Raw genomic sequence first — 24580 nt, 5'->3', positions numbered from 1 at the left:
TCTATAATTCACGCACATAACACGAAGAAATGCTTAGTAGCTTACGGCGCGCCATTCAACATTGCCGCTGTTTTGAGAAAAACGATAGATAAGTTGCAAGCCGGGTCATAACTTTGCATAGTAGATAGATTTCACGACCAGTACAACAGTGATATAAGAACAGAAGTGAACATGATTCTAAAAGCTCAGTTAACATCCTAGCAAACGGTACAAGCGGAACATCGCATCATGAAGCCACAAGGATGACAAATCAGGTTAACTGATCTCGCTTCCAATGCAAGTTTATTGCAGTAGTCGGGGGTCGTCCATAAGACCATAACACACAAGTACTTATCCGCTGAGGCCTCAGCTCCAACCAGGTCCACACGGAGCCTCTTTTGCAGTTTACTTCCATGCAACACAAGGCAACCTGCACAATGGTGATTGCAGTAAGAAGACGCAAAAAGCAAAATAATAAAAGGCACAATGTTAATGACATAAAACAGAAAATTTCAACCAGCCTGACCATGGTCGAGAAGACCTAGAAATTACCTTTATATCTAAAACTCATATGTAGATTAGAGCTAATTTAAGTGATAGATATATAGTAATGTTTGGGCATCAAAGAAATGCCTAATTGATCAACTAATATAAGAAATATAAATTTGAAAAGAAAACTGGTTGGTTGTTGCGGACAGGACCACTAGATGATACGTATCCAAATCTAAACTTAAACCTATTCAGGTTAAACCCATACTTAGGAGAATTGAACCATTGCTGTTTGCAAGCCAATACTAATCAAGGCAAGACCACCATTGAAGAAAGTACTCCCCGTCTATAAAGCATACAATTCTAGGTCTAGTAAAGTCATGCTATCCTAACTTTAACTAAGTTTACAAAAAAAAAAATTGAATCAACATTTATAACTTCAAATAGGTATACTATTAAATATATTCCATGATGAATCTAATAATATATATTTGTTGTTAAATATTAGTACCTTTTTACACAGAATTGCAAAGTTTGAATGAACACTGTTCTAGAATTGTATCCTCTGTTACGTTCAAAAAAAAATGTATCCTTTTTGGGTCAGAGTAGCACGTGAAAATAGGCAAAATATAAGATGGCCTTGCTTTAGCCAATAAGGTGTAGAGTAAGAATAGACAAAATGATCTATTCGGTCAAACTTACTCTGCATAATAGAAAAGGCTACTGGCTACTCACCCTAACTTTAGAGATACATCCGAACCATCATCATTATCCTGTGAACTTCCAGAGTGCAACGCAGTCATCACTGATTCAGAGGATTGCCCATCTTCAGCAATAACATTTTCAGTATCAGCAACTGCTTGTTTGCCAGCTGGAGGTATCTGGGATACCTGTGTTCAGGTATAAAATTGAAATGCAAATATGTGTTCAGTTCATCAGATGGATTCTTCTGAAAGAAACGAAGGCTAAAGAAGTGAAGTTACTTGATTCCTCAGTTGCATGTTCTCCTCTGCCAGCTGTGTACTCTGCAGTAAAGCATGTGAAAAAATAGTGTCTTTAACTTGCAATAGTATTTTGGAAAAGGAGGAACCTACCGAAAACATATTAATTATTATCACATTTAAACCAAGGAGACTTCTCCGAAGCAGTCAGATGTTTGGGGCATGGATTGTGCGACAGCAAGAGTTCTCAATCCATGATGACATGTTATCATCAAAACAAAAATCCGTGGAACTGGAACCTTTGGAAGACTTTCATGCCAATGATGTCACCACCAGCCAAATCATCAAGAATGTGGCCTCTGATGCCCCCCCCTCTGGTCACACTGGACCAAGGACACCACTCCCTCCACCATTTCTAATTTGGGGGATGTTTGAGAATGTAACAGAGCAGCTAGTGTTTTTTGTTTTTTGCTCTCAAAACTCTCACTATCAGAACTTGTATGTTTGGACCCTAACATATGTTTATAAAAAGTTCAGTGGTAATTGTCTGCCGTAGTTCTGTGCCAAAAAAATGATTTCATCTGCTAATGCAATATTTGAACAGCTTTACGCATCAGCATGAAAACCTCTATATTCTTAAATTGAGATAAGAGCGTTCACTTCGAGATAACTGTCCTAAAACTGAAGACATGAATGTTTCTGTTGAAGTTGCAATAGAAAGAGAGTGTAATTCATGTAGTTTGCAATCAGTTTTTTCTGTAAATTAAAAAAGTGTACCTTCCCTCTACTAAAAAGTTATTACAGATCACGAAATGTGTTTAAAAACAACATTGCTTGCCCCTAGGGTTGCTGTATGAGTTTCCCAAGAGAAAAAAGTTAGCACAGCAATTCCACTTATGGATTTTATATATTAATTAAAATAATCTCAGTTGTTGAATGTTTACTACTGTATCAGCTAACAGAACATTAACTATATGTAAGCTAAGCAATCGTTATCACTTAAAGGTGATAGGTATCTTATGATATCTTACAACAATTAGGAACAGCAAGCTAGCGTTCCACGAATAGCCAAAATATAATGGTCCTTTAGAGGTAGAATATCATCATTAAACACCTACATTCACTCAACCCTTATTTCATACAAATGGTTTTCATGTAACATTCACTCAATCCTTATTTCATACAAATGGTTTTCATGTATTCTAGACTAGTTCCAGATTCCAGTATTTCATACCAAAATCACATGAGTTGGATCATGTATTGGCAGCAACCATTCACTAGATCAACCAAAGTAACAAATATGCTATGACAGTTTACAAGATAAACGTGGTGGATGTAACAGATCATAGGGCAGTGTTTTCTGATCGTTTGATTAATCGCGATTAATCACGATTAATCGTCCTTATCGGTCTGTAGCACTCGATTAGGGCCTTCGATTCGATTAGAGCGATCAGAAACCTGATCGTCCGATTAATCGTCGATTAATCATGATTAATCGTCGATTAATCATGATTAATCGTCCGATCAGGCCTCCTGACCGATCAAAGTTGACTGGCAGATGGTCTGCTTTTGAAAGGATATTATTTAATTGGGTCAGGCCCATTAGGGTTTCCCTTATAACTTCACCCCCACTCTCTTCTCAGTCCTCACTTCCACTCCAGCCGTCAGCTACTGAGCTGCTGCTCCTGCTGCTTGCTGCTTCCTCCTCCCTCTTCCCTGCTGCCTGCTGCTTCCTCCTCCCTCTTCCATGTTGCCTGCTTCTTCCTCCCCATTCCAGCTCCAATCCAAGTAGCCCGCTACTGCTTGCTTCCTCCTCACTCTTCCCTGCTGCCTGCTTCTTCCTCCCCCTTGACCTTGATGCTTGATGTCCATATATAAATATATAGAGTCAAATCTCACAGGTAAGTAGCCAACTAACTAGAAATATAGTCTTGATGCTTGATGTGTACTATATAAATATATAGTATATGGTATATATACCATACATATATGATATATACTTATATAGTCCTGCTTTATGTTGGACGATTATATGGACGATTAGACCGATCAGTCGTCGATTAATCGTCCTGATCGTCCTGATCGGTGCCAGACCGATTATAAACGATAAGCCGATCAGAAAACATTCATACCTAAAGCATCTAGTAGTTCACCAAAAAAAATAGTTGACCTTAAACTACAGAACCTAACCTATATATACATGAGAATACTACAATGCAACAACTAATCAACCCATTTATTGTTCATTACCTTCCGTTCAAGGTCGCTGATCTGTTCCAAGAATTGTTGATCCTGCAATCATATGTCCTATCAAATTTTTGCTATTGCCAAGCCTTACTTAAAGAAAACTGACATAGCAACATGTTTAACAGCCATACCTTTGTTTGAAGCACCCTGTGCAGACCAGTTTCCAGGTTCTTCTCCAATTGCTGGAGTTCTTCAACACTCAATCCCTCAAGTTCTTCACCTCTCATCTGCCTATAAAGAAAACAGGCATCATAAACATATGCATTGATGAAGACTATTTTTTCCATGGATCATGTATAATTGTATAAACAAGGAATCAGATGTACCTGAGTCTAAGGCTTGCTTCCACAAGTTGCTCGTTCAAATTTGCGTATTTGCTATGTTCTAACTGAAAAGATATGGCACAACTGTCAATATCAGCAACAAAATTAACATGCCAGTATGCCACAAAACAACAGGCTTATGCCATTTTTTAAAAATAAAAAGGGGTCAAAATGCATTTATTGCACGTTCTCAACTACATATGGTTATGTTAAAAAAAAACCAAAACCAACAGAGTTCAAAGATGACTTAAAATCTTGTTGGGTTAAAAAATTATATAAAAATATAGTAAATGCACTATTCATTTAGTATGCTGATAATGTTATAGCCAATTAGTATGTTGTCCACTTAATATGCTGATAATGTTATTGCCATCGCGGGCAATTAAACAAAATAAAGGAGTTATATATATAAAAGGATAACTATAGTGTTTCGTAGCTGATTCAAGTCAAGACCAAAAAAGAAGATCATTTGAACATGCTGCAAGTCGTCATGGAGCAATTATTGCACAGCTGGAACAAATGAATATTTTTTAAAATATATATATATAATTTCAGTGAAACAAAATTGAAATGTTATTAACCCAGATAAAGACAGCACATTATATGAGGATTTTAACCAGCCAGACCTTTGACATAAAATGCCCCAATTTGCAACATATTACCCACGTTGCGTCTGTCGTTTCAAGGGTTTCCAAGTACTACATACTACTACAAAGCATTAGATTAGAGAAGAATTGTACATACGTTCAAGTCAAGAGAAGGCTCTTCTGCTTTCCCCAGGTTTTTAGAATGTGTGTTGTACTTGTCAATGATCTCATTCATACTGTACAAGGGAAGGAAATGTCAGCATCATAACATGCTACAATCAATCAATAAAGCGAAAATGAAATTAGATACTAAAAGTAAAAGCATGTTCATAATTCTAGGTTGGTTTTATAATTCCAAAGGCACAACTGAAAGTATGTAAATCTTTTCCTAGCTATATATACACGATACATATATCTGTGCTTTCATTGTAGGAGATATTGTACTAAGAAGTAAACAACAGTATGACACAATAGTTGAGATATTCATAAAGCAACAGTAGAAATAAAAGATTGTCTAAAACAAGAGTCAGCAATAGCAAACAAGGATCAACGAAACCCAATGCAAAGAAAGAATAAGTTGGTCAGTAGTCACAAACAGCTTATTTAATCTATAAGTTAATATAATCACACCCTTCAGTGGCGACTAAACCAGACAAACAAAAGAAGATAAAGAACACACTACCCATTGGTCATTGGAAAATGATTAATTAGTATATTATCATGGGCTAATGGGGCAACAAGCAAAAATATGTGAGACCTTAATAAACAACTTCAATTTTACATAGTATTTTCAAGTTAAACTCCCATTGTTTTGCCCATCAAGAACATCAATCGGCATATACCTTCTCCCTTATTTTACATATATTATATACTTAACGATGGGCAACCTGTAATTTATTATGCAATTACTAGCCAGTAATTTATTCTTGTCTAAAATTTTTAAGGCTAATTCAGCAAAGCAAAGTATCACATCCAAACTCTTACCAAGGTGTAACGCTGGGGTGATCATATCATGCAAACTGATCAATTGATGCAAACTTAAAAACTTAAGATAAAAGCATCGTTAGCAAAAGGAACGATGTCAACTATAAACTACATGACGCTGAAATTGTGCAAAGGAAGGCTGGCTAGGAATGTCATTTGTCTCGTGGATCAGACGAAACTTTTCACTGCAATATGTGTAAAAGCACAGCAAAACATATGAATCTCACTGAAAAAAGTATAACTGCATAACCACGGAAATTAAAACCAATGCATCTACAGGAACAGCTTGCTAACATTCCTCTACATGCAAGTTAAAAAAACTGATAACATTACTTTTAGTTAGTTAAAGTTTGACACAAACAAATATGATACTGCAAGATGCTGAAAATATATACAGTGTAAGAATCCTACACTTAACTCCAAAAGTTATTCCCAACAATCACATTCTACCCTAGACAACAGAAACTAGACAAAATGGAGGTGGAGTATATCCTATAACAAGCATACACGGGCATAACAGGCGCCACATAAATGATTAATTTGGGGAAGGCTCCTTTTCAGCATAGATATAGCCAAAAGAAGAATGTATAACGAACTATTAACAGGTACAAACAATTTCAGATCAAACAGTAATAGCACATGATTTAGCAAATACAAATTTCAAATCAACCAATAGTAGGTAGCTAGCACATGATTTGGCAAGACATACAAAGTTAAGACCAACCAACAGGGTTTAGTTGCAGCTAAGACAGAATCGCACAAAGCACGAGACGCCTCTTTTGATCACTAGGTAATGCAATGCCACCCAGCACCACATAAAATCACAAGGACAGCCGTACGCAATTGGCAGAGGTGAGTGGTGACTTTTACCCCCACCGCAAAACTGGGAAGACGCACACCTCCAATAGCAATTAACTCTCTACACAGAAACGCACAGCAAATAACAGATGTCACAGTGATGGCAGGGGCAACGCAGATGCCCCGGCCGGCCCAATCGAAAAAAAAAAGCAAATAAAAAATAATAATCTGCACATGTCGAAACTACAGTCAAAATGTAGATTAGAAATCCCCAATACTACTCCCATAGTCCCATTCCTATGGACACTCGACGCACCAACGTGCGCGCCCTCAAACCTAACCCCCGAAAACACCGTTCCAAAAGTTTCACTCACGTGTAAAAAGTTCGATAAAAAACGATCAATAACATCGCGTTATCTCTGGGTGAAGAAGGAAACATACGAAGCAGAAGTATCACGCGGCCGCTGGCGCGGCGGCCGGGAAAACCCTAACCAGGCCGGATCTTACGAGCTACGACGACTCGGAAGGCGTGACGGAAGGCGTCAAGGGAAGGACAGCCGGTAGATCTATCGAAACAAGGCGGCGTGGGGTGGAAGAGTGAGGAGGGGTAGACGGGCGCGGCGGGGAGCGTGTATAACTGCATACTACGCACCTGGAGCTGGCGAACTGGGAGAGCTTCCCCGTGGAGGAGAAGACGATGAGCGCGACGTCGGCATCGCACAGCACGGAGAGCTCCTCGGCCTTCTTGAAGAGGCCGCGGCGGCGCTTGGAGAACGTGACCTGCCGCGCCGCCGCGCTCTCTATCCTCTTTATCTCCCGCCGCTCCCTCGCCATCCCCGCCGCCGATCCCTCTCCGTAGAGGACGCAGGCACTCGGCCGCCGCGCCGAGAGGCGAACCCCAGAGGCCCAGTCCCCACGCGCTTCACGAGGCGGAGGCGGGAGGTGGAAGATCGAGGTCGGAGCAGCGAAGCCAACCGGCGGTGTGGAGTCGTGGTGTGATGCGATGGGGATGCGAAAGGAGAGGAGGGGAGCGAGAGGAAAGGCGAAGGCAAGGAAAGGGGATTTGCTCCTATTGGCAGGTCGGCATAAATAAACCCAGCCAGGCACGGCCCACGCGATTACCCATGATCCCCGCGAATAAACAAAGCATAAAAACTGGGAGAAGGAAAGGTCGTGTGGCTACGGGTCCGGCCGGCCCAGTCATTGTTTATGCTCCCTCGCCACACGGAACGGCGCGGCGGGGCCCAGCCAGGCACGACGCAGCACACAGCAGGCAGTAGACGAGGGAGGCGTAGGGATGGTGTGCCAGGGGGGCGAGGCTGAGGATTCCGGAAAAGGAAAGGGAGAGTGCGGAGTGGTGGCTGACGGACTAGAACAGTACAGCAGCCTGTAGCAGGCGGCCGCGTGCGCGGTGGCGGTGCTCTCTGCTGGCTGGCTGGCCTGCCGTGGCCTCAGCACTTCAGCAGCCTGCAGCGCGTTGCGGGAAATCAAGGAGAAAGCCGGCGGAGGTGGAGATGGGAAGGAAGAGAAAGGAGATGCTGCTGCCGCGCAGGCGCGTGGATTGGGGCCTTGGGGGTGGCCTTTGGGCGATTGGGCGCACCGCACGGCCGCGTACTGCTGCAGCCGCCCGGATTCGCTGTTCCAGGCCCGATTCTGTGGCGCGCCGGGTGTGCCGGGCGCCGCCGCGTCGTGCCCCGGGCATTTGGCAGGCCGTCGGGATCTCGTGCCTTCGCGTGAACACGGTGGGGCGTGTCTGGTGGTTCGGTTCTGTTTCGGCAGGTGGTTGTATTGGGCCTTGTTTAGTTCACCTAAAAATTAAAAAGTTTTTCAAAATTCCTTATTACATCGAATCTTATAACACATGCATGAAATATTAAATAAAAATAAAAATAAAAACTAATTATATAATTTGACTAAAAATCACGAGACGAATCTTTTGATCCTAGTTAATCTATGATTGGATAATATTTACCACAAACAAACGAAAGTGCTACAGTGGCCGAAAACTACGTCTCCCGCGGTTTGTTTGGCCTTGTACTTGTGGACACAGTTTGTTTATTCCGTTTATTTTAAGGCCTTGTTTAGGTCTAAAAATTTTTAGAAAATCGACACTGTAGCACTTTCGTGTATTTGACAAATATTGTTCAATCATAGACTAACTAGGCTTAAAAGATTGGTCTCGTCAATTTTGACCAAATTGTGCAATTAATTTTTATTTTCGTCTATATTTAATACTTCATGCATGCGTCTAAAGATTCGATATGACGAAAGAATCTGAAAAATTTTGCAAAATTTTTTGGGAACTAAACAAGTCCTAGTATCTATCAGTTCTACAAGTTTATCATGGTTCTGACTCCACGCAGTGTCAGTACCAAACAACCACACCAACCGTGGTAGGAAAAGAAAAGCGATTCAACATGGGACTTAGGGCTTTTTGGTATAGCTTACAACAGCTTCATGAGCTGTTGTGAGCTGTTTTTTTTTTTTTGCCAAACATTTATTTTTAAAATAGTTTCATGGGTGAAGCTGTTTTTTCCCTCCTCTCACAAAGACATAAGTTGGGATGAAGCTAGAAAAAAAGTAGTTTATTGCAGCTTCTCCCTCATTTCTCTCTCTCAACTATGCATGAAGTAGTTGGTGAAGCTATTTTGCCAAACACTTTCTCCAAAACAGATCAGCTTCATCTAGAAAGTCACTCATAAAGCTATTTTCTAAAAAAATAACTTTACTAATGAAGTTGAGCTGTGCCAAACAGACCCTTAGTCGGTGGGTGTTGTGGGGGTATAAACCCCTATACCCTCATGGGCCTATATGGGCCGCACCATCAGAGGTGGCTCGGCCCACAGGATGAAGACGTGCGGCGCGCGACTGGTCGGCGTGCACCGCAAGACTACAAGATATTGTACCAAATAGGATACTTTGCTTGTAACTCTGTCCCTTCACGATATATAAGGAGGGGCAGGGGTCCCCTAGAGGACACATCACATCATATTCTCTCAACACAATTCAATACAACCAGACGCAGGACGTAGGTATTACGCCAACTCGGCGGCCGAACCTGGATAAAAAGCTTGTTCGTGTCTTGCGTCACCATCGAGTTCGTAGTTTGCGCACCGTCTACCGATAAACTACTACCGTGGGTATACCCCAAGGTAGACTGCCGACCAGCTTTCGTCGACAGCGGCGCGCCAGGTAGGGGGTGTGCGTACAGCTCTCCTAGACGAACAAGATGGCCATCATCCCAAACTTCGTGGCCATGGCGGGCGGCTTCACGTTCACCGTCAGCTTCAACAGCTTCACCACCACGACCGCGAAGGAGGCGTAGATCCAATCTGTGCCAATCACTTCTTCACCGACGTCGGCTGCAGCTCCAACCACGCTGGCTACGACTTCGACCACACCAGCAACGTTTCCGACCACGCCGACAACGCGTCGCACGCTTCCCTGCTACAAAGGGAGGCAGATCGACAACACCGACCTGCTCGGGCCATCGACCGAATTGTTTGGCCTACTTGCTTTGACCACCAGTCGCAATAAGAATCGCCGCGAAGAACGACGCTATGACAACAGCGACCACCATCATGACAAGTCGAAAAGCTCGAGGGCCGGACAATTTTGTCGTCACCGACTAGACTTTCTTTCAAAGATAAGTACACTTCTAATATTTTATTTATTTTTGGCATAATATTTTTAATATTATTATTCTTCAAAACAACTTTTTTAGCCGACTAGTTTTTTCTCCTACACGAGCTTTCCAGAGCCGGTACTGTCTCCGACTCCTCCCTACACGTGCACGAGATCCGCCCTCTGCGTTCCGGGTGGTCGGCAGTAGCTCTCTGACGTGGCTGACAATCCTACGCGTGCCTAGGTTCCGCACCTCATGCTGATTGTTGGCTAGACCAGAGCTGGTACAAGCTCTAGGATGAATTAACTACTCGTGCTAATTTTATAACAAAAAATCTAAAACTTATCTCAGTACTGATTTTTCATCTAAAGTTTATTTATACATCATGTACTACCTATTCTCTATATTTATTTTTCAGGAGTTTGGTCCAGTCGACAAGCTACGCTCGGGGACTCGTCGACTATTCCCTACGCTGCGTCCGGGGACTGCTCCGACCACCGAGCACGTTTACGTTCCCAACCACGCTCGGGGACTTGTCGACTACTCTCTACGCTGTGCTTGAAGACTGTGCCGACCACCGAGCACGTTTACGTTCCCAACCACGCTCGGGGACTTGTCTACCAGTCTCTACGCCGTGCTCGGGGATTGTGCCGACCACCGAGCACGTTTACGTTCCCAACCACGCTCGGGGACTGGCCGATCAGTCTCTATGTCGTGCTCGGGGACTGTGCTGACTACCGATCGTGCTCGGAGACTCATCAATCACTCCCTGCGCTGTGCTCGGGACTTGCTTCGATCACTCTCTGACCACAGCTCGGGGACTGCTTTTCTCAGTTACATATCTAATTGGACTGGATAATTTAAATTATTTAGACCTTGCTGCAAGGCTCATACTTCGCCTTCCAGCAAGCTCGGGGACTACATCGGTACGATGTATCTGACGATGCATCTCAGTTTCAGAATTTCTTTGAGGACTTTTCTTTTGACCCTGGCACCACGTGCCTACGTCACCTACTACCAGGCTCGGGGACTAAGTGGGCACACTTCACCTTGCGGTGAATGTGCTTGCTTTTTGAAAGGCTATACTTTTCAGAAAAGTAAAGTGGGCACACTTCATCAGGAAAGAAATCTTTTTTGATTAAGAGCACCATGCATTCTTCGAACAACCTGCTTCTTCGATATCAATGTTGATCAACTGTTTTTTGAGTTGGTCAAAATACTGTTGCAACTGTTTGGGCGACTTTCCTACTTATTGAAGACGTCAAGCCTCACTGATCGAAAAAGCTCAAGACGGCGTGTTACATCACAATACATGGTGCTCGGGGACTAGCTGTGGGGGTATAAACCCCTATACCCTCATGGGCCTATATGGGCCGCACCATCAGAGGTGGCTCGGCCCACAGGATGAAGACGTGCGGCGCGCGACTGGTCGGCGTGCACCGCAAGACTACAAGATATTGTACCAAATAGGATACTTTGCTTGTAACTCTGTCCCTTCACGATATATAAGGAGGGGCAGGGGTCCCCTAGAGGACACATCACATCATATTCTCTCAACACAATTCAATACAACCAGACGCAGGACGTAGGTATTACGCCAACTCGGCGGCCGAACCTGGATAAAAAGCTTGTCCGTGTCTTGCGTCACCATCGAGTTCATAGTTTGCGCACCGTCTACCGATAAACTACTAACGTGGGTATACCCCAAGGTAGACTGCCGACCAGCTTTCGTCGACAGGTGTGAAGCAAGAAACCTAATAGAGGATACATTTGGTTAAATGAGCTATTCTTATCCGTTGTAACAGTAAGTGATTGCCCGATAGAGAGCATAGAAACAGTGCCCTCAAGATAAATGAGCAGTACTAATAGAAGTGTCTCCTTAGATTGATACTTCTTCCATATCAGAATGTGTTGACGTTTAGAATATAATTATACTTATATAATTAATTGGGGATCAGTTTTATGTCTCTATCCTAATAAATATAGTTGCAGATATATTTCTTTCAACAAATAAGCAAAGGCTCAAGTGGCCAGCTTTGCTCAGTGAGGGTTCGGGTATGGAGAAAGTACTTTCATGCTTCATTCTCCTAGAAAGCAGAGCTATCCCCATGAAGAAGATCGATCTAGATGTTGTCTCACGAATCATAAACATTTTAAAATACACATGCACATGCGCTAGATACATTTTTCATTGCTAGCTTCGATAGGGGCTAGCCTATCTAACCGTACTCTCTCTAAACAGGCCCTGGTCCTCGCCGGTCAAACCACCCGCAAGGCCGCAGCAGTCCAGCTGCCGCGACGCAGCGCCTTTCTCAAGCGGTAATGTAATGGTGGACTTGTACGGCCGGATATCCTCGAGGGAGGCAGGGGGGGGGGGGGGCTAGCCGTAACAAATCAGCAAAAACTTATTTTTTTAACTATAGTGTATTAGCCAAACAAACAGGTTGCTATTCGGCTTAGATTATCTATAAAAAGAAATGGAAAATTTCCCCTGCCATCGCCCACCGAGGTGTTTGGAAGCATGGGATTCCCACTGTTCACGAAGTACACCCGCTAGGCTACCACAAGTAGAAACACTAGGCCTCAGCAGGCTGAAAGGCTACGAGAACCACTTCCCAGCCTAGCGGTACGTAGATCTTTCGCGACACCACCACGGAGGCACGGACGCAGTAATTACGGCCGGAATGGGCACCGACGACGACGACGCGCGGTGCGAGCGCGTACCCTCAACAAGGCTGCCGACCCGTCCAGTTCTGGGCCCCTGATCGGGGCGCGGCTAGCTGTCGCGATCCACACATTTCTTCGGCGGACGGCGGGGGATCCATGCGTAGGAGCAGTACAACGTAGAGCACTGTGCAGCGCTGCACCTCAAGTCCTGAACAGACGGCAAACTCACGGGCAGAGCAGTGATCCGCGATTGGGCGGGCAAGGGCGACCGGGCGACGAGCGACCGTCGAACAGCACTCGTCAGGCTGCTGGCGCGGCAGCGAGGCAGACGCCGGGGGGCACACTGGCGCACTGCTACTTTCGTCCTGTTGCCGGGGCGCGCCTCCGTCCGGGCTCCCCCTTTCCGGACGCGCAGCAAAACGACGCGGTGGGCGGCTTTTGTGGTTGTGGGAGACCGGATTCCGGAGACCAGCACCAGCAGCGCTGCAGGGAAGCGGGGAAGGGGCGCTCGGATCTCCTGTGCCACCGCCGAGGCCGAGCTACAGCCACTCGCGGTGTGCTCGCTTGTGCGCCTGTGTGTGCTGGAGTACCCACAACCAAGATTGGCATGTGCACCTGAGCACTGATGCCCACCGTCCACCGACGTGGGAAGATAAGGTCCTCCGTCCGGTGCACAGAGTTTGGGCAACGCTTGAGGGGGGTACGGGTACGACGACGTGCACGACAGGTCGACACGCATGCTCGTTCCGTAAAGGAGGTTTTAAATTCGGGGAACTGCTAAAGAACAGTTGCTTCGTGAGATCGACCACATTTTGCACCTCGGGATTTGCTCCAACATCTCTCGTGACAGTGATGGAACCATGACTGAAACACAGTACAAGCAGTAACACGCGTACTGCAACCTCCATCCACGATGCAATTATCGTATTTCAAAAAGTCCAACAATTTCAACTTTTGACTGGAAACATATAAAAATACTAAAACTTATAAAGACAAATCAGTACCATTAAATTAGTTATAAAATATATTATCATAATAAATCTATTTAAAGGCACAAATACTAGTATTATTTGCTATAAACTTAGGGCTCGCTTAGACGCACTCAACAACCCAAAAATTACAAGATTCTTCATCACATGAAATATTGCAGCACATATATGGAGCTTTAAATATAGATAAAAAATAACTAATTACACAGTCTGTAAATCACGAGGTAAAATCTTTTAAGTCTAGTTAGTTTATGATTAGACAATATTTATCAAATACAAATAAAAATATTACAGTGTCAAAATAAAAATAAAAACATCTAAAAAAAGGCCTTAATAAATTTAAGATAGTTTAACCAGCACCGTTTCTATCCATTTTTCTTACGAGGGGAGTATTTCGACACGCAACACAAGGGCTGTGAGTGAAATTAGGAACGGTATGGTTTTTTTTTTGATAGAAGGAACGGTATGGTTGGATGGTGGGTGGGCTACATGTTGACGATGGATGAGAGCAAGGTCAATAAAGAGACAAGTATTTGACTAAGCCAAGTGATTAGACTTAAGGTATACAATAAGTTATTTTATATATGTCTTTAAGATATCTTCTCTTTTTTATTTTTCCTTACAACATTTAGACTAGTAGAAAGATGTAAAGAACCTTACAGACAGCAAGTAGGTTATATTATTAAACTTGCTCTAATTTTTTGTTGACAACAAACTTGCTCTAATCATTTGGCCTATACTCAATCACTTGGCTTGCTCTTCGGCCCACTGCTTCTGCACTGCCGCTCTCTGGCTACTGGGAACTGTCTGGCGACAACGCAGCCTCTGTGACAGTGATAGTCCTCTGACAGTGATAGTCCTCCCGAGGCCTTAGTTACCTTAAAAACCAAAAACTTTTTAAAATTCTCTTTCACATCAAATCTTGCGGCACATACATAAAGCACTAAATATAGACAAAAATAAAAACTAATTACACAGTTTACCTATAAATAGCGAGATGAATCTTTTAAGTCTAGTTACTTTATGATTGGACAATATTTATCAAATAAAAACAAAAGTATTATAGTCCCAAAAACCAAAAAAAAAATAGAACTGAACAAGGCGTGAGTAACAACTGATCGGAGCGCCTCACGCCCTCACCCAACACTTCCGAGCGCCTGTAGGCTGAACAACTGATCGGAGTTAACAGGCATTCATCCAATTTCTGTTCGCCGACGACATACCTTTATGCATTCATCCATCTATTTGTCATGGCCTGGTTCAGTTCACGAAATTTTTTTAGATTTCGCTACTGTAGCACTTTCGTTTGTTTGTGACAAATATTGTTCAATCGTAGACTAATTAGAGTCAAAAGATTCGTCTTGTGATTTACAGGCAAACTGTGTAATTAGTTTTTGTTTTCGTCTATATTTAATACTTCATGCATGTGCTGCAAAATTCGATGTGACGAGGAATCTTGAAAAATTTTGGTACCTAAACCAGGCCATAGTTACAGTACTCCAAATTTCGACAAGATGGTGAAGTCGTCTCCCAATGCTATTTTTGAAAAGCCCGAAGGCTTCTTTGTTCTGAACTCACCGTTTTACCAGTCCTATGCTCCTACAGCTTTGGCAGTACAAAGCAGGCGTTCTTCACTCATCTGTGGTTTGTAAGCGCGGTGGCTTTACTTTGACCCGAGTAGGTGCAGGCAATATCACGTGGATTATAGAATGATCTAAGAGAAATAAATTGGCATCCACACCAAAAAAATATCAGTATAAGACCTTATTTAGTTTGTGAAAAAATTTGAATTTAGATATTGTAGCACTTTCGTTTATTTTTTATAATCTTTTTAGACCATGGTTTGTTTTTGATAATTATTGTTCAATTATGAACTAATTATGTTTAAAAAATTTATCTCGTAAATTATAGACAAACTATGTAATTAATTATTTTTTATTTATATTTAATATTTTATGTTTTTACTGCAAAATTTAATGTGATTGAAAATCTTAAAAAGTTTTTAGCTTCTAAGGACTAAAGAAGTCCTAAGGCCTTGTTTAGTTGACCCTAAAAATAAAAAACTTTTCAAAATTATCTGTCACATTAAATACTGCAGCATATGCATGAAACATTAAATATATATAAAAATAAAAACTAATTGCACAGTTTACTTGTAAATCGTAAAATAAATTCTTTAAGCTAAATTAATCTATGATTAGGTAATAACTGTTAAATAAAAATAAAAGTGCTATAGTATCCTAAACCAAAAAATTTCGAAACTAAACAAGGCCTAAGCTAAATTTTGATGTAAAAATATTATCACGACCAGGCCGGCGGCCAGCGCTGGCCGCTGGGTGATTGGGTCGGATCCGCGCAAACTTCCAGATCGGGCAGCGTCCGTACACTGCCACGTAGCACCATGTGGCCGCAAGACACCGCTTGATTAGATCAAAGTAGAGCCGGGCAATTATTAGCTAGTGAGAGTTCAGTCAGCTCTAGTACAGCTACAGCCAGCCAAGCGAAGCGAGCAAGCAGCAGGCTGGGTCTGCAGGGAAGGGGAAGGAGGTAGCGGCAGCACGCAACTTGAACCGACCCGTCGCGCCTGGCGATCCCTCACCGATCGAGGAGCCGGCGACGCTTGGGAACGAGCGACGGAGACCTAGGCAGAAGCAGGACAGGAGCTCCCCCATGGCGACCGGCAACCTGGCGAGCGTGGTGGTGGCGGTGGACGGCAGCGAGGAGAGCATGAACGCGTTGCGGTGGGCGCTCGACAACCTCCGCCTGCGCCCCGACGGCGAGCTCGTCGTGCTCCACGTCCAGCCGCCGCCCAACATCGCAGCGGGGCTCAACCCGGCGCCCATCCCCTTCGGCGGCCCCAGTAAGCGAACCAATCTTGTCTAGCCGGGCACGCTCTTGTCCATCTGGTCCGGGGCGGGGCTTGACGGCTGTTCTCCTGGTCGGGGTCGATCGGCGCTTGTTGGTTGATCAGGCGGGGTGGAGGTGCCGGCGTTCACGCAGGCCATCGAGGCGCACCAGCGGCGCATCACGCAGGCGATCCTGGAGCACGCGCTGAAGATTTGCTCCGAGAAGAATGTAAGGGGGCGAAGCGAGGACCGATCTGTTCTTCAATTTCAGTCCTCGCCCCCTTTTTCCGGTTTCACTGATTGGGGATTTGTTTCTTGATGAAGGTGGAGGTGAAGACGGAGGTGGTGGTCGGGGACCCCAAGGAGAAGATCTGCGAGGTGGCGGCCAACAGTAAGGCCGATCTGCTCGTCATGGGATGCCGTGCCATTGGGCCGCTCAAGAGGTAGAAACAGAGATCCTGCCTTTGCCTTGTGCTTTGCTTAGCTAAAGTTACTGCTGATTTCGATGCTGTACTGCCTAACTGGGACAGACTCTGTGCCCGATCAATATCATAACACATGACTTGTTAGGAAGCGAGCCAGCTAATACTAATATTCTGAACTAGCTAGTACTCCATCAGAAAGCAACATTATCTTAAGTATATAGTAGTAGATAGATGATGATGTGCATCTTTTAAGCAACAACATTGAATAAAGAGCTGGCTGGACTACCTTCCAAGGGAAACGTTTGTGGGCATCACAACAAGGATTAAAAAAGGTGCAGACTGAGCAGAGCTAAATCCAAACTTAAATTCTATCTGCACGCAAAATTGACATTAGTTGTAGCTTCCACTTCGGGACATGTGGGGAAAAGTTTTACATATTATCACTTTGTTTTTCTATTAATCTGGCCTGGCATCATATTTGAGAGTTGTGGCTAATCACATACTTCTGTTTAAGTACACATTGTGAGCTGCAAGGAAGTTGTTTTTAATCTGTTCTCTCATCTATGGATGACAGTTTCAAACTGTTTTGACAAGTTCAGTTGCAGAAAATTATTTGCTATGCTTATCATCACTTGTTGATGTTGAAACATAATACTTCATTTGTTCAATTATGAATCCCTTGATATGCTTATCATCATTTGTTGATGTTGAAACATAATACTTCATTTGTTCTAGCATGCTGCTGTGTGTATCATGTACAGTGGCTCAGTTTTCTGCTAGGATGTCTGTCTGGATACCTATCAGTGATCACTCTTCTTTTGCAGCTGGAACTGAGTCTGAGTGCTGCCATCGTTCTGCATTTCATTAAAGTTTCGTTACAAGTTGGACAGCCAGTTGTCTGAAAACCCTTTATGATAGTCGTACAAGTGCCTGACTACTATGCCTCCTGCTGTCCGATTTCTGTATCAAATCAAAGCCGCAATCTGATATCTGATGTATCGATTCCTTTGTACAGGGTGTTCTTGGGCAGTGTGAGCAACTACTGTATCAACCATGTGGGCTGCCCTGTTGTTGTGATCAAGGGGACTTGAGATTCCCTCAGCCCAGCATTCTTTGGTGTACCTCCATTCAAGGTTTTTGAGGTTTCTATTGTGCCATTTGTAATCCTGTAGGATATGTTCCTGCACATTCTGCATTTGTTGGTGCTGCTGAGGGACGAGGGTTGCTATGTGGTATCTTTCATCGTAAAGGAGGAGGGTTTTTTGGTTGTGTAATGTGGAAATAAATCGGTCCTGTGGCAGATTGTTCTGTATATTCTTGTAATTGTTGTAGACAAGGTTCTGTCTGAATTCTGAAGCCTGAAGTTTGAAACTGCGCAAATTACCAACCTCGGTTTCTTTGTCGGATGTCTTTTTTTTAGTTAATATGGCTGAACTTTGCCGATTACTCCCATGCGTACTGCCTACTGCGTATGCAATCGATTAGCTCATTACTCGTGTGTTGCTGCTGCTGTCCTGGAAAGCTGGTAACAGCTTATCTTTATCTAAGCAGGCGAAGCACCGCCCCGCTGTTGGTCGCAGCTTGTTCAGTGTTCACAATCAACTCTGATCCTGACCCTGACGGAGCATCTGCTCCAAGCTTCCGACGTTCGTGGGCCGTTGGGCTCTGATTCTGAATGTAAGGCCTGGTTTACTTCCTAAAAATTTTTAAAATTCTCCGTCGTCTTGCGGCATATTCATAAAGCATTAAACATAGATAATAGATAAAAAAAATTAATTGCACAGTTTGTTTATAATTTGTAAGACAAAATTTTTTAAGTCTAGTTAGTCTATGATTGAATAATAATTGTCAAATAAAAACGAAAATATTACAACAGCTAAACTAAAATTTTGGCGAACTAAACAAGGCCGAGCTTCCTCCCCATCCCATGTTCTTGAATTCTCAGTCGCCAGTCTCAGGCAGTAATAAGTGATGACCAATGATAGCTCAATTCTGGCATCACATATACTGTACATCGGCCTCCTCCGACATACCATGCTTGTTTTTGTCTGTTGTAGTTGCTCTATTATTTTCACGACCGTGGCTTGACACGTTTTTCACTATATAAGAGGAGGTAGTATGAACTAAATTCCACTCCAATCCACCAACACACATGGATTGAAGTAAATACGACTACATCCAAACAAGGCCTAAAGAGTTTACAATCCCCTCAAACAGTAAGCACAAAGAAATCGAAGCGACGTCAACTGCCTGAACCCACTTGGACCCACGTATTAGCCTCGTCCACAATCTGCCTGGACAGAGTTCATGGCGATGCACTAGAGTCAGTGAACGTTTGTGATTGTTGGAGAATGGTGGCATTGGTGCTGTCTGAAGTCTGAATATCACCAAATTACTCCAAATATCATTTTCTTTTTCTGTAAAATTTACTGATAGAGGGTTGTTGGCGGAGAAAGGGGCTCCAAGGATTCTCGGGCATTCTCCACAAACAGGCCCGAAGTAAAGGATCCAGCAGCCAGAACACGAAGACAGCTATGAACGTCACAGATCAGCACAGATGATACATCATACATGGGATGAGAGACTTATTACCAAGTGAAGTATAGCAAACAACAACTGAAGAGAAGAAAACCCAGCAAGAACAAACCAGATGCTAAGAGGTACTACAAATCATAGCTTACTAGACTGCAACTGATAAGAATATTCATGCTGGTTCACTGACTTTGTCAATGACTACCATGCATTCACTGTGTATGCAGTCGGTTCAGCCCATAACTGATGTGCTGTTGCTGCTCTCCTGGGATTGGGAAGCTAGAACAGCTTACTCCACTGCAAGGACCAGCCTTTTCACATTCCACAAAAGATGCAGAATCAACTCTTCTGATCCTGACGGAGCATCTTCACCAACATTTTACGTTTGTATGCCGCTGGAATTCCAGTGATGTCTGAAAGTAATAAGAGCTTCCTCGCCATGTTCTTGAATTCACCATTGGTAGTCTCAGCCTGCTGACTGTAAAGCACCCCATCCTTCAGGGAAGGAGGTGATGAGAGCTCTGTTCTGGTGCCGGCATGGCTGTTGTCGTCGTCTGCGGGGGCAATCTTCTTGACCCCAACAAAAGCCTCGGCAAACCGATGGATGTATATGACGCGGTAGTTCTGCGGCAAGCTGAACGCGCTCAGCGAGTCAATTGGGGCGGCAAGAATGCCTCCATGCTTGAGCACCCGATCGGCGAAGGCGAACCTGTCAGCGTCTTCGCTGAAGTACCCGAAATCCAGCAGAAAGTCCACTGACGAGTCTCCTATCATCAGCATCCGACGCAGCGAGACGGGTCGCAGGACGCTGTCCTGGTCCTGCTTCGGGGCGGGCGGATCGCAGTCGCCATCGGCGCCGAGGACGACGGCGCGGGCGCCGTGGGCGAGCAGGCCCTCCTGGCGAAGGTCGCGGAGCAGGAGCTCCGCCTGGGCTGCGGCTGCGGCGCACGTGTCGACGGCGCGGCCTCGGGCGGGCGCCTCGGCACTGCGGAGCCAGGGCAGGGAGAGCAGCGCGACGGCGAAGAGCACGGAGCGCGCGAGCACGCGGAGGGCGCGCGGGCCGGGGAGACGGATCACGACGCTGTCGGCCGGCATCGCGGACGCCTTGGTTGAGCTGAGCAAGAGCGCTTGCCGTATGAGACGGCGGTGAAGAGAAGGCCGGCGTGGATAGGGTGAGGAGGCGAGCTTAGCGGGTGCAGAAGCGGGCGGCGGTGTGGTTGCCACCCACGAGGGCGAGGCGGGAGTGCGGCGCGCGGAGCGTGAGGAGGATGAGCTCCCGGATCCGCTCGGTCTCCATGGAGGTGGATCTGCCCGGTTGGGTTGGGGGTAGGAGCGGCTCTACTGTTAGGTCTCCATCGGCGGTGGCCGCCGGTGGGTCGGTGGGTGCGGAATTGGGAGGTTCCGCGTGGGAATTGGGGACGGAGGACGGCGGCGAGCGGCTCTGCGCCGGGAGTTTATGCGGGGGGCTGTGCCGCTGAATGGTTTTGGAACGGTTTCGTGGGGTACGGACGGGCGGACGGCGGTGATGGATCATGGATGCCGTGGATCGTGGATTCTAGGCTTTCTAGCTACGGGGCCAGATTTCTGGTTTGGTTGTTTGTCTCCTCCTGTTTTTGGTGGGTTTTTGGCCAAACTCCATATTGGATATTTAGATACGATCCCAATCTTCAAATAGAAGAACAAGTGACATGTAAATATCTTGCAATATTAAATAGTCAGTTTGTTATTTTTATAACTCCTCTATTTTGTTTAATCTTAAGTTAAGCGACGCGTAGATTTTATTCATAGCCACTCCATACTCACTATATGAAAAGACATTGGTGCTTTTCGCACTTCCTGCATGGATATTAACTCTAGGTTGTTGTTTCATCGTGATAGGTGATTATTGGTTTAGATGGACTCGATTTATCTAGAGCATAGGCATCTATAAAAACTATTGAAAAAGAACGTGGTAGAAGGATCTAAATACAAATATTCTTTCTTCTTTTATCTTAGGTTTTTATGTGTAGTTTTGCAATGTAATATGTCGAGTTTTAATATAATCTTTGTTCTCTTAAAAATATTGTTTATTAGTTTTGACTGACATATCTTTGAGCATTAGTTTTGAATATTTTATATAAACTAAGAACATAAGATTTATGTTTTTAGATTTATTATGATAAATATTTTTGTTATAAGTAGTTCAATTACAGTTGATGGTTAAAGTTAAAAATGTTTAATCCTGAATAAACTTAGAACATCTTTGATCCACTACTAGTAAAATTTAGCAACTAAAATTATTAGATCCAATCTACTCATTATTAGCTAGGGAGCTGCCAACTATTAGGCCTTGTTTTTATAACCATTCGTGATGTTGCTGCAATAGGCGCCTCTCATAGATTACCATGTTGATAGCTAGTAGTAGCTCTTTATACAAATAGCCAAACAGACTCTTTGTTCCATTAGCTGGTTTAAAGTTGCTAATAGTTTATATAAAAGTTTAACTTATCTAACTGTCCAGTGTGCTAGTGGATCAAAACAGTTTTTTTTTGACATATACACGTGTGTCTCAAAACAAGTGTTGTTCTTGTTTTGTGAGGATACTTTTAGCTTTAACTAAACATATATAATAAAATATTAATATTTGTAGTATATTTTGTGAATATATTTTTATAATAATTTATTTAAAGATAAGAATGTTGCTATTTTTTCATAAATTTAGTTAAATTTTAAAAAATTGACCAGTAAGGATAACATAGTGTTTTTTTAAGAAGGGGAGTAATAAAAAGTAACAAAATAGGGAGTAATCATTTTGGTTCCTTGCACTTTTTTAAAGAAGGGGAGTAGTATAAAATAAAAAGTAATAAGAAAATAAAGACTAATCATTTTGGTTCCTTACAAAAGTGTCCATCGGACGGCAGAGGAAAAAAGACATTGTGCACCTTGCAGCAGAAAGGGATAAAAGATACCGCGGAGGCGCGACAAATACGGCAACGCTACCACGGCCAGGTCGCAATTCGCAACACAAACGCCGCCGCCCAAAGAGAGGAGACAGAAAACAGTCGGAGGAGAAGAGGAGGATGGGCTTCGAGAAGCAGATCTTGAGAGCCGGGACCGGCCCCAAGCCGGTAAAGGGCCAGAAGGTCACCGTCCACTGCACCGGCTACGGTTCGCTCCTTCCCTTCATCCCATAGACCTCTGATTTACCACGTTGTTCTTGGATCCGCATCACTTCAGGGTTTAGAGTTAGATTCTTTCAGATCCATGTCGTGTAGTAGCCTCGATGAATAAGCGGCGACCCTTTTTTTCTCGGCTTTGATGCTTATTAGGATGCGATGTTCAGTCGTAGGGTTGAGATCGATCTGATCCAGAGTTGCAAGCGAACCTAGTGCACTGCATAATTCGTTTCCTTTTCTTTTGTGTTATGACTATCACTATCTGATCTGCAGTAATTGTTTGCTAACTTTTGCTTACTGCTATGGGTTTGTTTTCAGGGAAGGATCGTGATCTATCCAAGAAATTTTGGAGGTAAACTATCAATCTATTTTCTTGATTTACATCGAAGTGTAGCACATCAGTGGAATAAGCACGTGTACACTGAAAGTAGTTCTTTTCCTGTCAGTCACTATGTTCTGTTGTTTCTTTCAGCACCAAGGACCCTGGGCAGCAGCCATTCAGTTTCAACATTGGTCTGGGTTCAGTGATCAAAGGTAATCATGCCACATATCATCAGTTCATGTGAAGACCTTATAACTTTGCCTGTTAGTTATCTTCACGTGTATTACTTTGTGATTTAGCAAGGGTTCCATTACCTGATCATTCTGATTGCTTCCAGTCCGTATGTTATATTGGTATATCCAACCTGTACTTTTGATGTTATCTATAAATGGAGCATGAGCATTACAAATTTGCAAATCCATGATGTTTTATTTCTGGTAGAGCTCCAATCCACATATCATCAGTTCATGATGTTTTATTTCTGTTAGAGCTCCAAATTTGCTTTGTTTGCTTTGTATTCTCTTTTAGCCATGGTTGCAAACTGTCAGTCATGTTTTCCTTGACGAATTAACTCATATGAAGCCTAGAGCACTTTAGATTTTTCCAAAAGTGAGCAGTCATTGTTCAGGGTCAGTCCAGTTTCATGTTGCATGCCAAAACTTCATAGGCCTGCAAAATCATGGTCTATTAGCCAAATAAACCATTCTAATTACTGTTGTGCTGATTGCTCTGTTTCCTATAGGATGGGATGAGGGAGTTATGACCATGCAAGTGGGTGAAGTTGCTCGTATCCAGGTATGCTCCTCAGACGTGAAACTAGCCTGAATGTGTTTATTTTGTTCATCAGCTAAATTAGTCTGAATGTGTTCGCTTTACTGATTCTTCTAGCATTTTATTACTACTGCAACTTTGAAGGCATCTCTAGATCAAAGTAACTTGTTCAAAAAAGCTTTGCTATGACTCTAGATTTTTCCCCCTTTCTGCAGTGCATTATCTTTGCTTTGATAATCTGTTCTCACTCGATATTCTTTAGTTCTTTTTTTTTCATCTTAGCTTTGTCCTGGCACCTGATATTAGTGTGTTCTTGCTTCAGTGCACACCTGATTATGCTTACGGAGCTGGCGGGTTCCAAGCCTGGGGAATTCAACCAAACTCAGTGCTGGCGTTCGAGATTGAAGTCCTCAGTGCCCAGTAATTCACAGTGTAATAGCTGATGGAGCCTTCGATCAGCTACGGAAACATTGGCCATGCCTCTGAAGTAATGAAATAATTCCGTTGTCACCTCATGCTACATACAGCAGATTGGTGTCCTGAGTGAAATCCTGTGAAACTTTAGCACTCTGTAACCTTGATGTCAAGTTTATGGAGTTCCTTGTGTGACGACTCAAAAGTTCTCGTCAATGACTATAATCCGATGGCTTCCGATGTGATACTCGTAGCCGGCCGTAATAAACTTGCAATTCTTGCAGTCGGATTCTGTGAATCTGTGATGGGCCGCGGTGTAAATGAAACGGTAGATGGCTCGGACGCCCAAGTTACTAGTTTCGCCGTGTCCGGTGAGACGAACACTGATGGAAATTTGGCAGAGCCTATTCTAGTGATCGCGGAGGGGCGGAGTCGCGGCCGGAAGAGATGATCGTGTGCCCTGAGCAGCTGGCTGCCGCGGCTGGA

At 43.7% G+C, this 24580-nt stretch overlaps 4 protein-coding genes across 5 annotated transcripts; 2 read left to right on the top strand and 2 right to left on the bottom strand.

Moving 5' to 3' along the window:
• On the bottom strand, positions 71-7463 carry LOC110434489 (MADS-box transcription factor 22). 2 transcript variants are annotated; one of them, XM_021458626.1, is made up of 8 exons: positions 7001-7463; positions 4724-4802; positions 3983-4044; positions 3788-3887; positions 3660-3701; positions 1452-1493; positions 1204-1358; positions 71-409 (listed from the first exon to the last, which is right to left on the bottom strand). In XM_021458626.1, the coding sequence occupies exons 1-8, from the start codon at positions 7180-7182 to the stop codon at positions 385-387; spliced, it is 687 nt and encodes a 228-aa protein (XP_021314301.1). In that variant the 5' UTR covers positions 7183-7463; the 3' UTR covers positions 71-384. The 2 variants fall into 2 exon arrangements, with proteins under 2 accessions (XP_021314301.1, XP_021314300.1); XM_021458625.1 differs by lacking the exons at positions 71-409; positions 1204-1358; positions 1452-1493 and adding an exon at positions 2516-3269 and having other exon boundaries at positions 7001-7402.
• LOC8075187 (universal stress protein PHOS34) lies at positions 16095-18306 on the top strand. The gene is made up of 4 exons (XM_002454542.2): positions 16095-16489; positions 16601-16704; positions 16800-16918; positions 17916-18306. Exons 1-4 carry the CDS (start codon positions 16300-16302, stop codon positions 17989-17991), a joined length of 489 nt encoding a protein of 162 aa, XP_002454587.1. The 5' UTR covers positions 16095-16299; the 3' UTR covers positions 17992-18306.
• On the bottom strand, positions 19419-21118 carry LOC8078905. The gene has a single exon (XM_002452823.2). It carries the CDS (start codon positions 20525-20527, stop codon positions 19772-19774), a length of 756 nt encoding a protein of 251 aa, XP_002452868.1. The 5' UTR covers positions 20528-21118; the 3' UTR covers positions 19419-19771.
• LOC8075186 (peptidyl-prolyl cis-trans isomerase FKBP12) lies at positions 22326-24377 on the top strand. The gene is made up of 5 exons (XM_002454541.2): positions 22326-22579; positions 22906-22939; positions 23060-23121; positions 23652-23704; positions 24003-24377. Exons 1-5 carry the CDS (start codon positions 22492-22494, stop codon positions 24102-24104), a joined length of 339 nt encoding a protein of 112 aa, XP_002454586.1. The 5' UTR covers positions 22326-22491; the 3' UTR covers positions 24105-24377.

Source organism: Sorghum bicolor, chromosome 4 (assembly GCF_000003195.3).
Source record: "Sorghum bicolor cultivar BTx623 chromosome 4, Sorghum_bicolor_NCBIv3, whole genome shotgun sequence".
Classification (NCBI taxonomy): domain Eukaryota; kingdom Viridiplantae; phylum Streptophyta; class Magnoliopsida; order Poales; family Poaceae; genus Sorghum; species Sorghum bicolor.
This window is presented reverse-complemented; position numbering and strand designations above follow the sequence as displayed.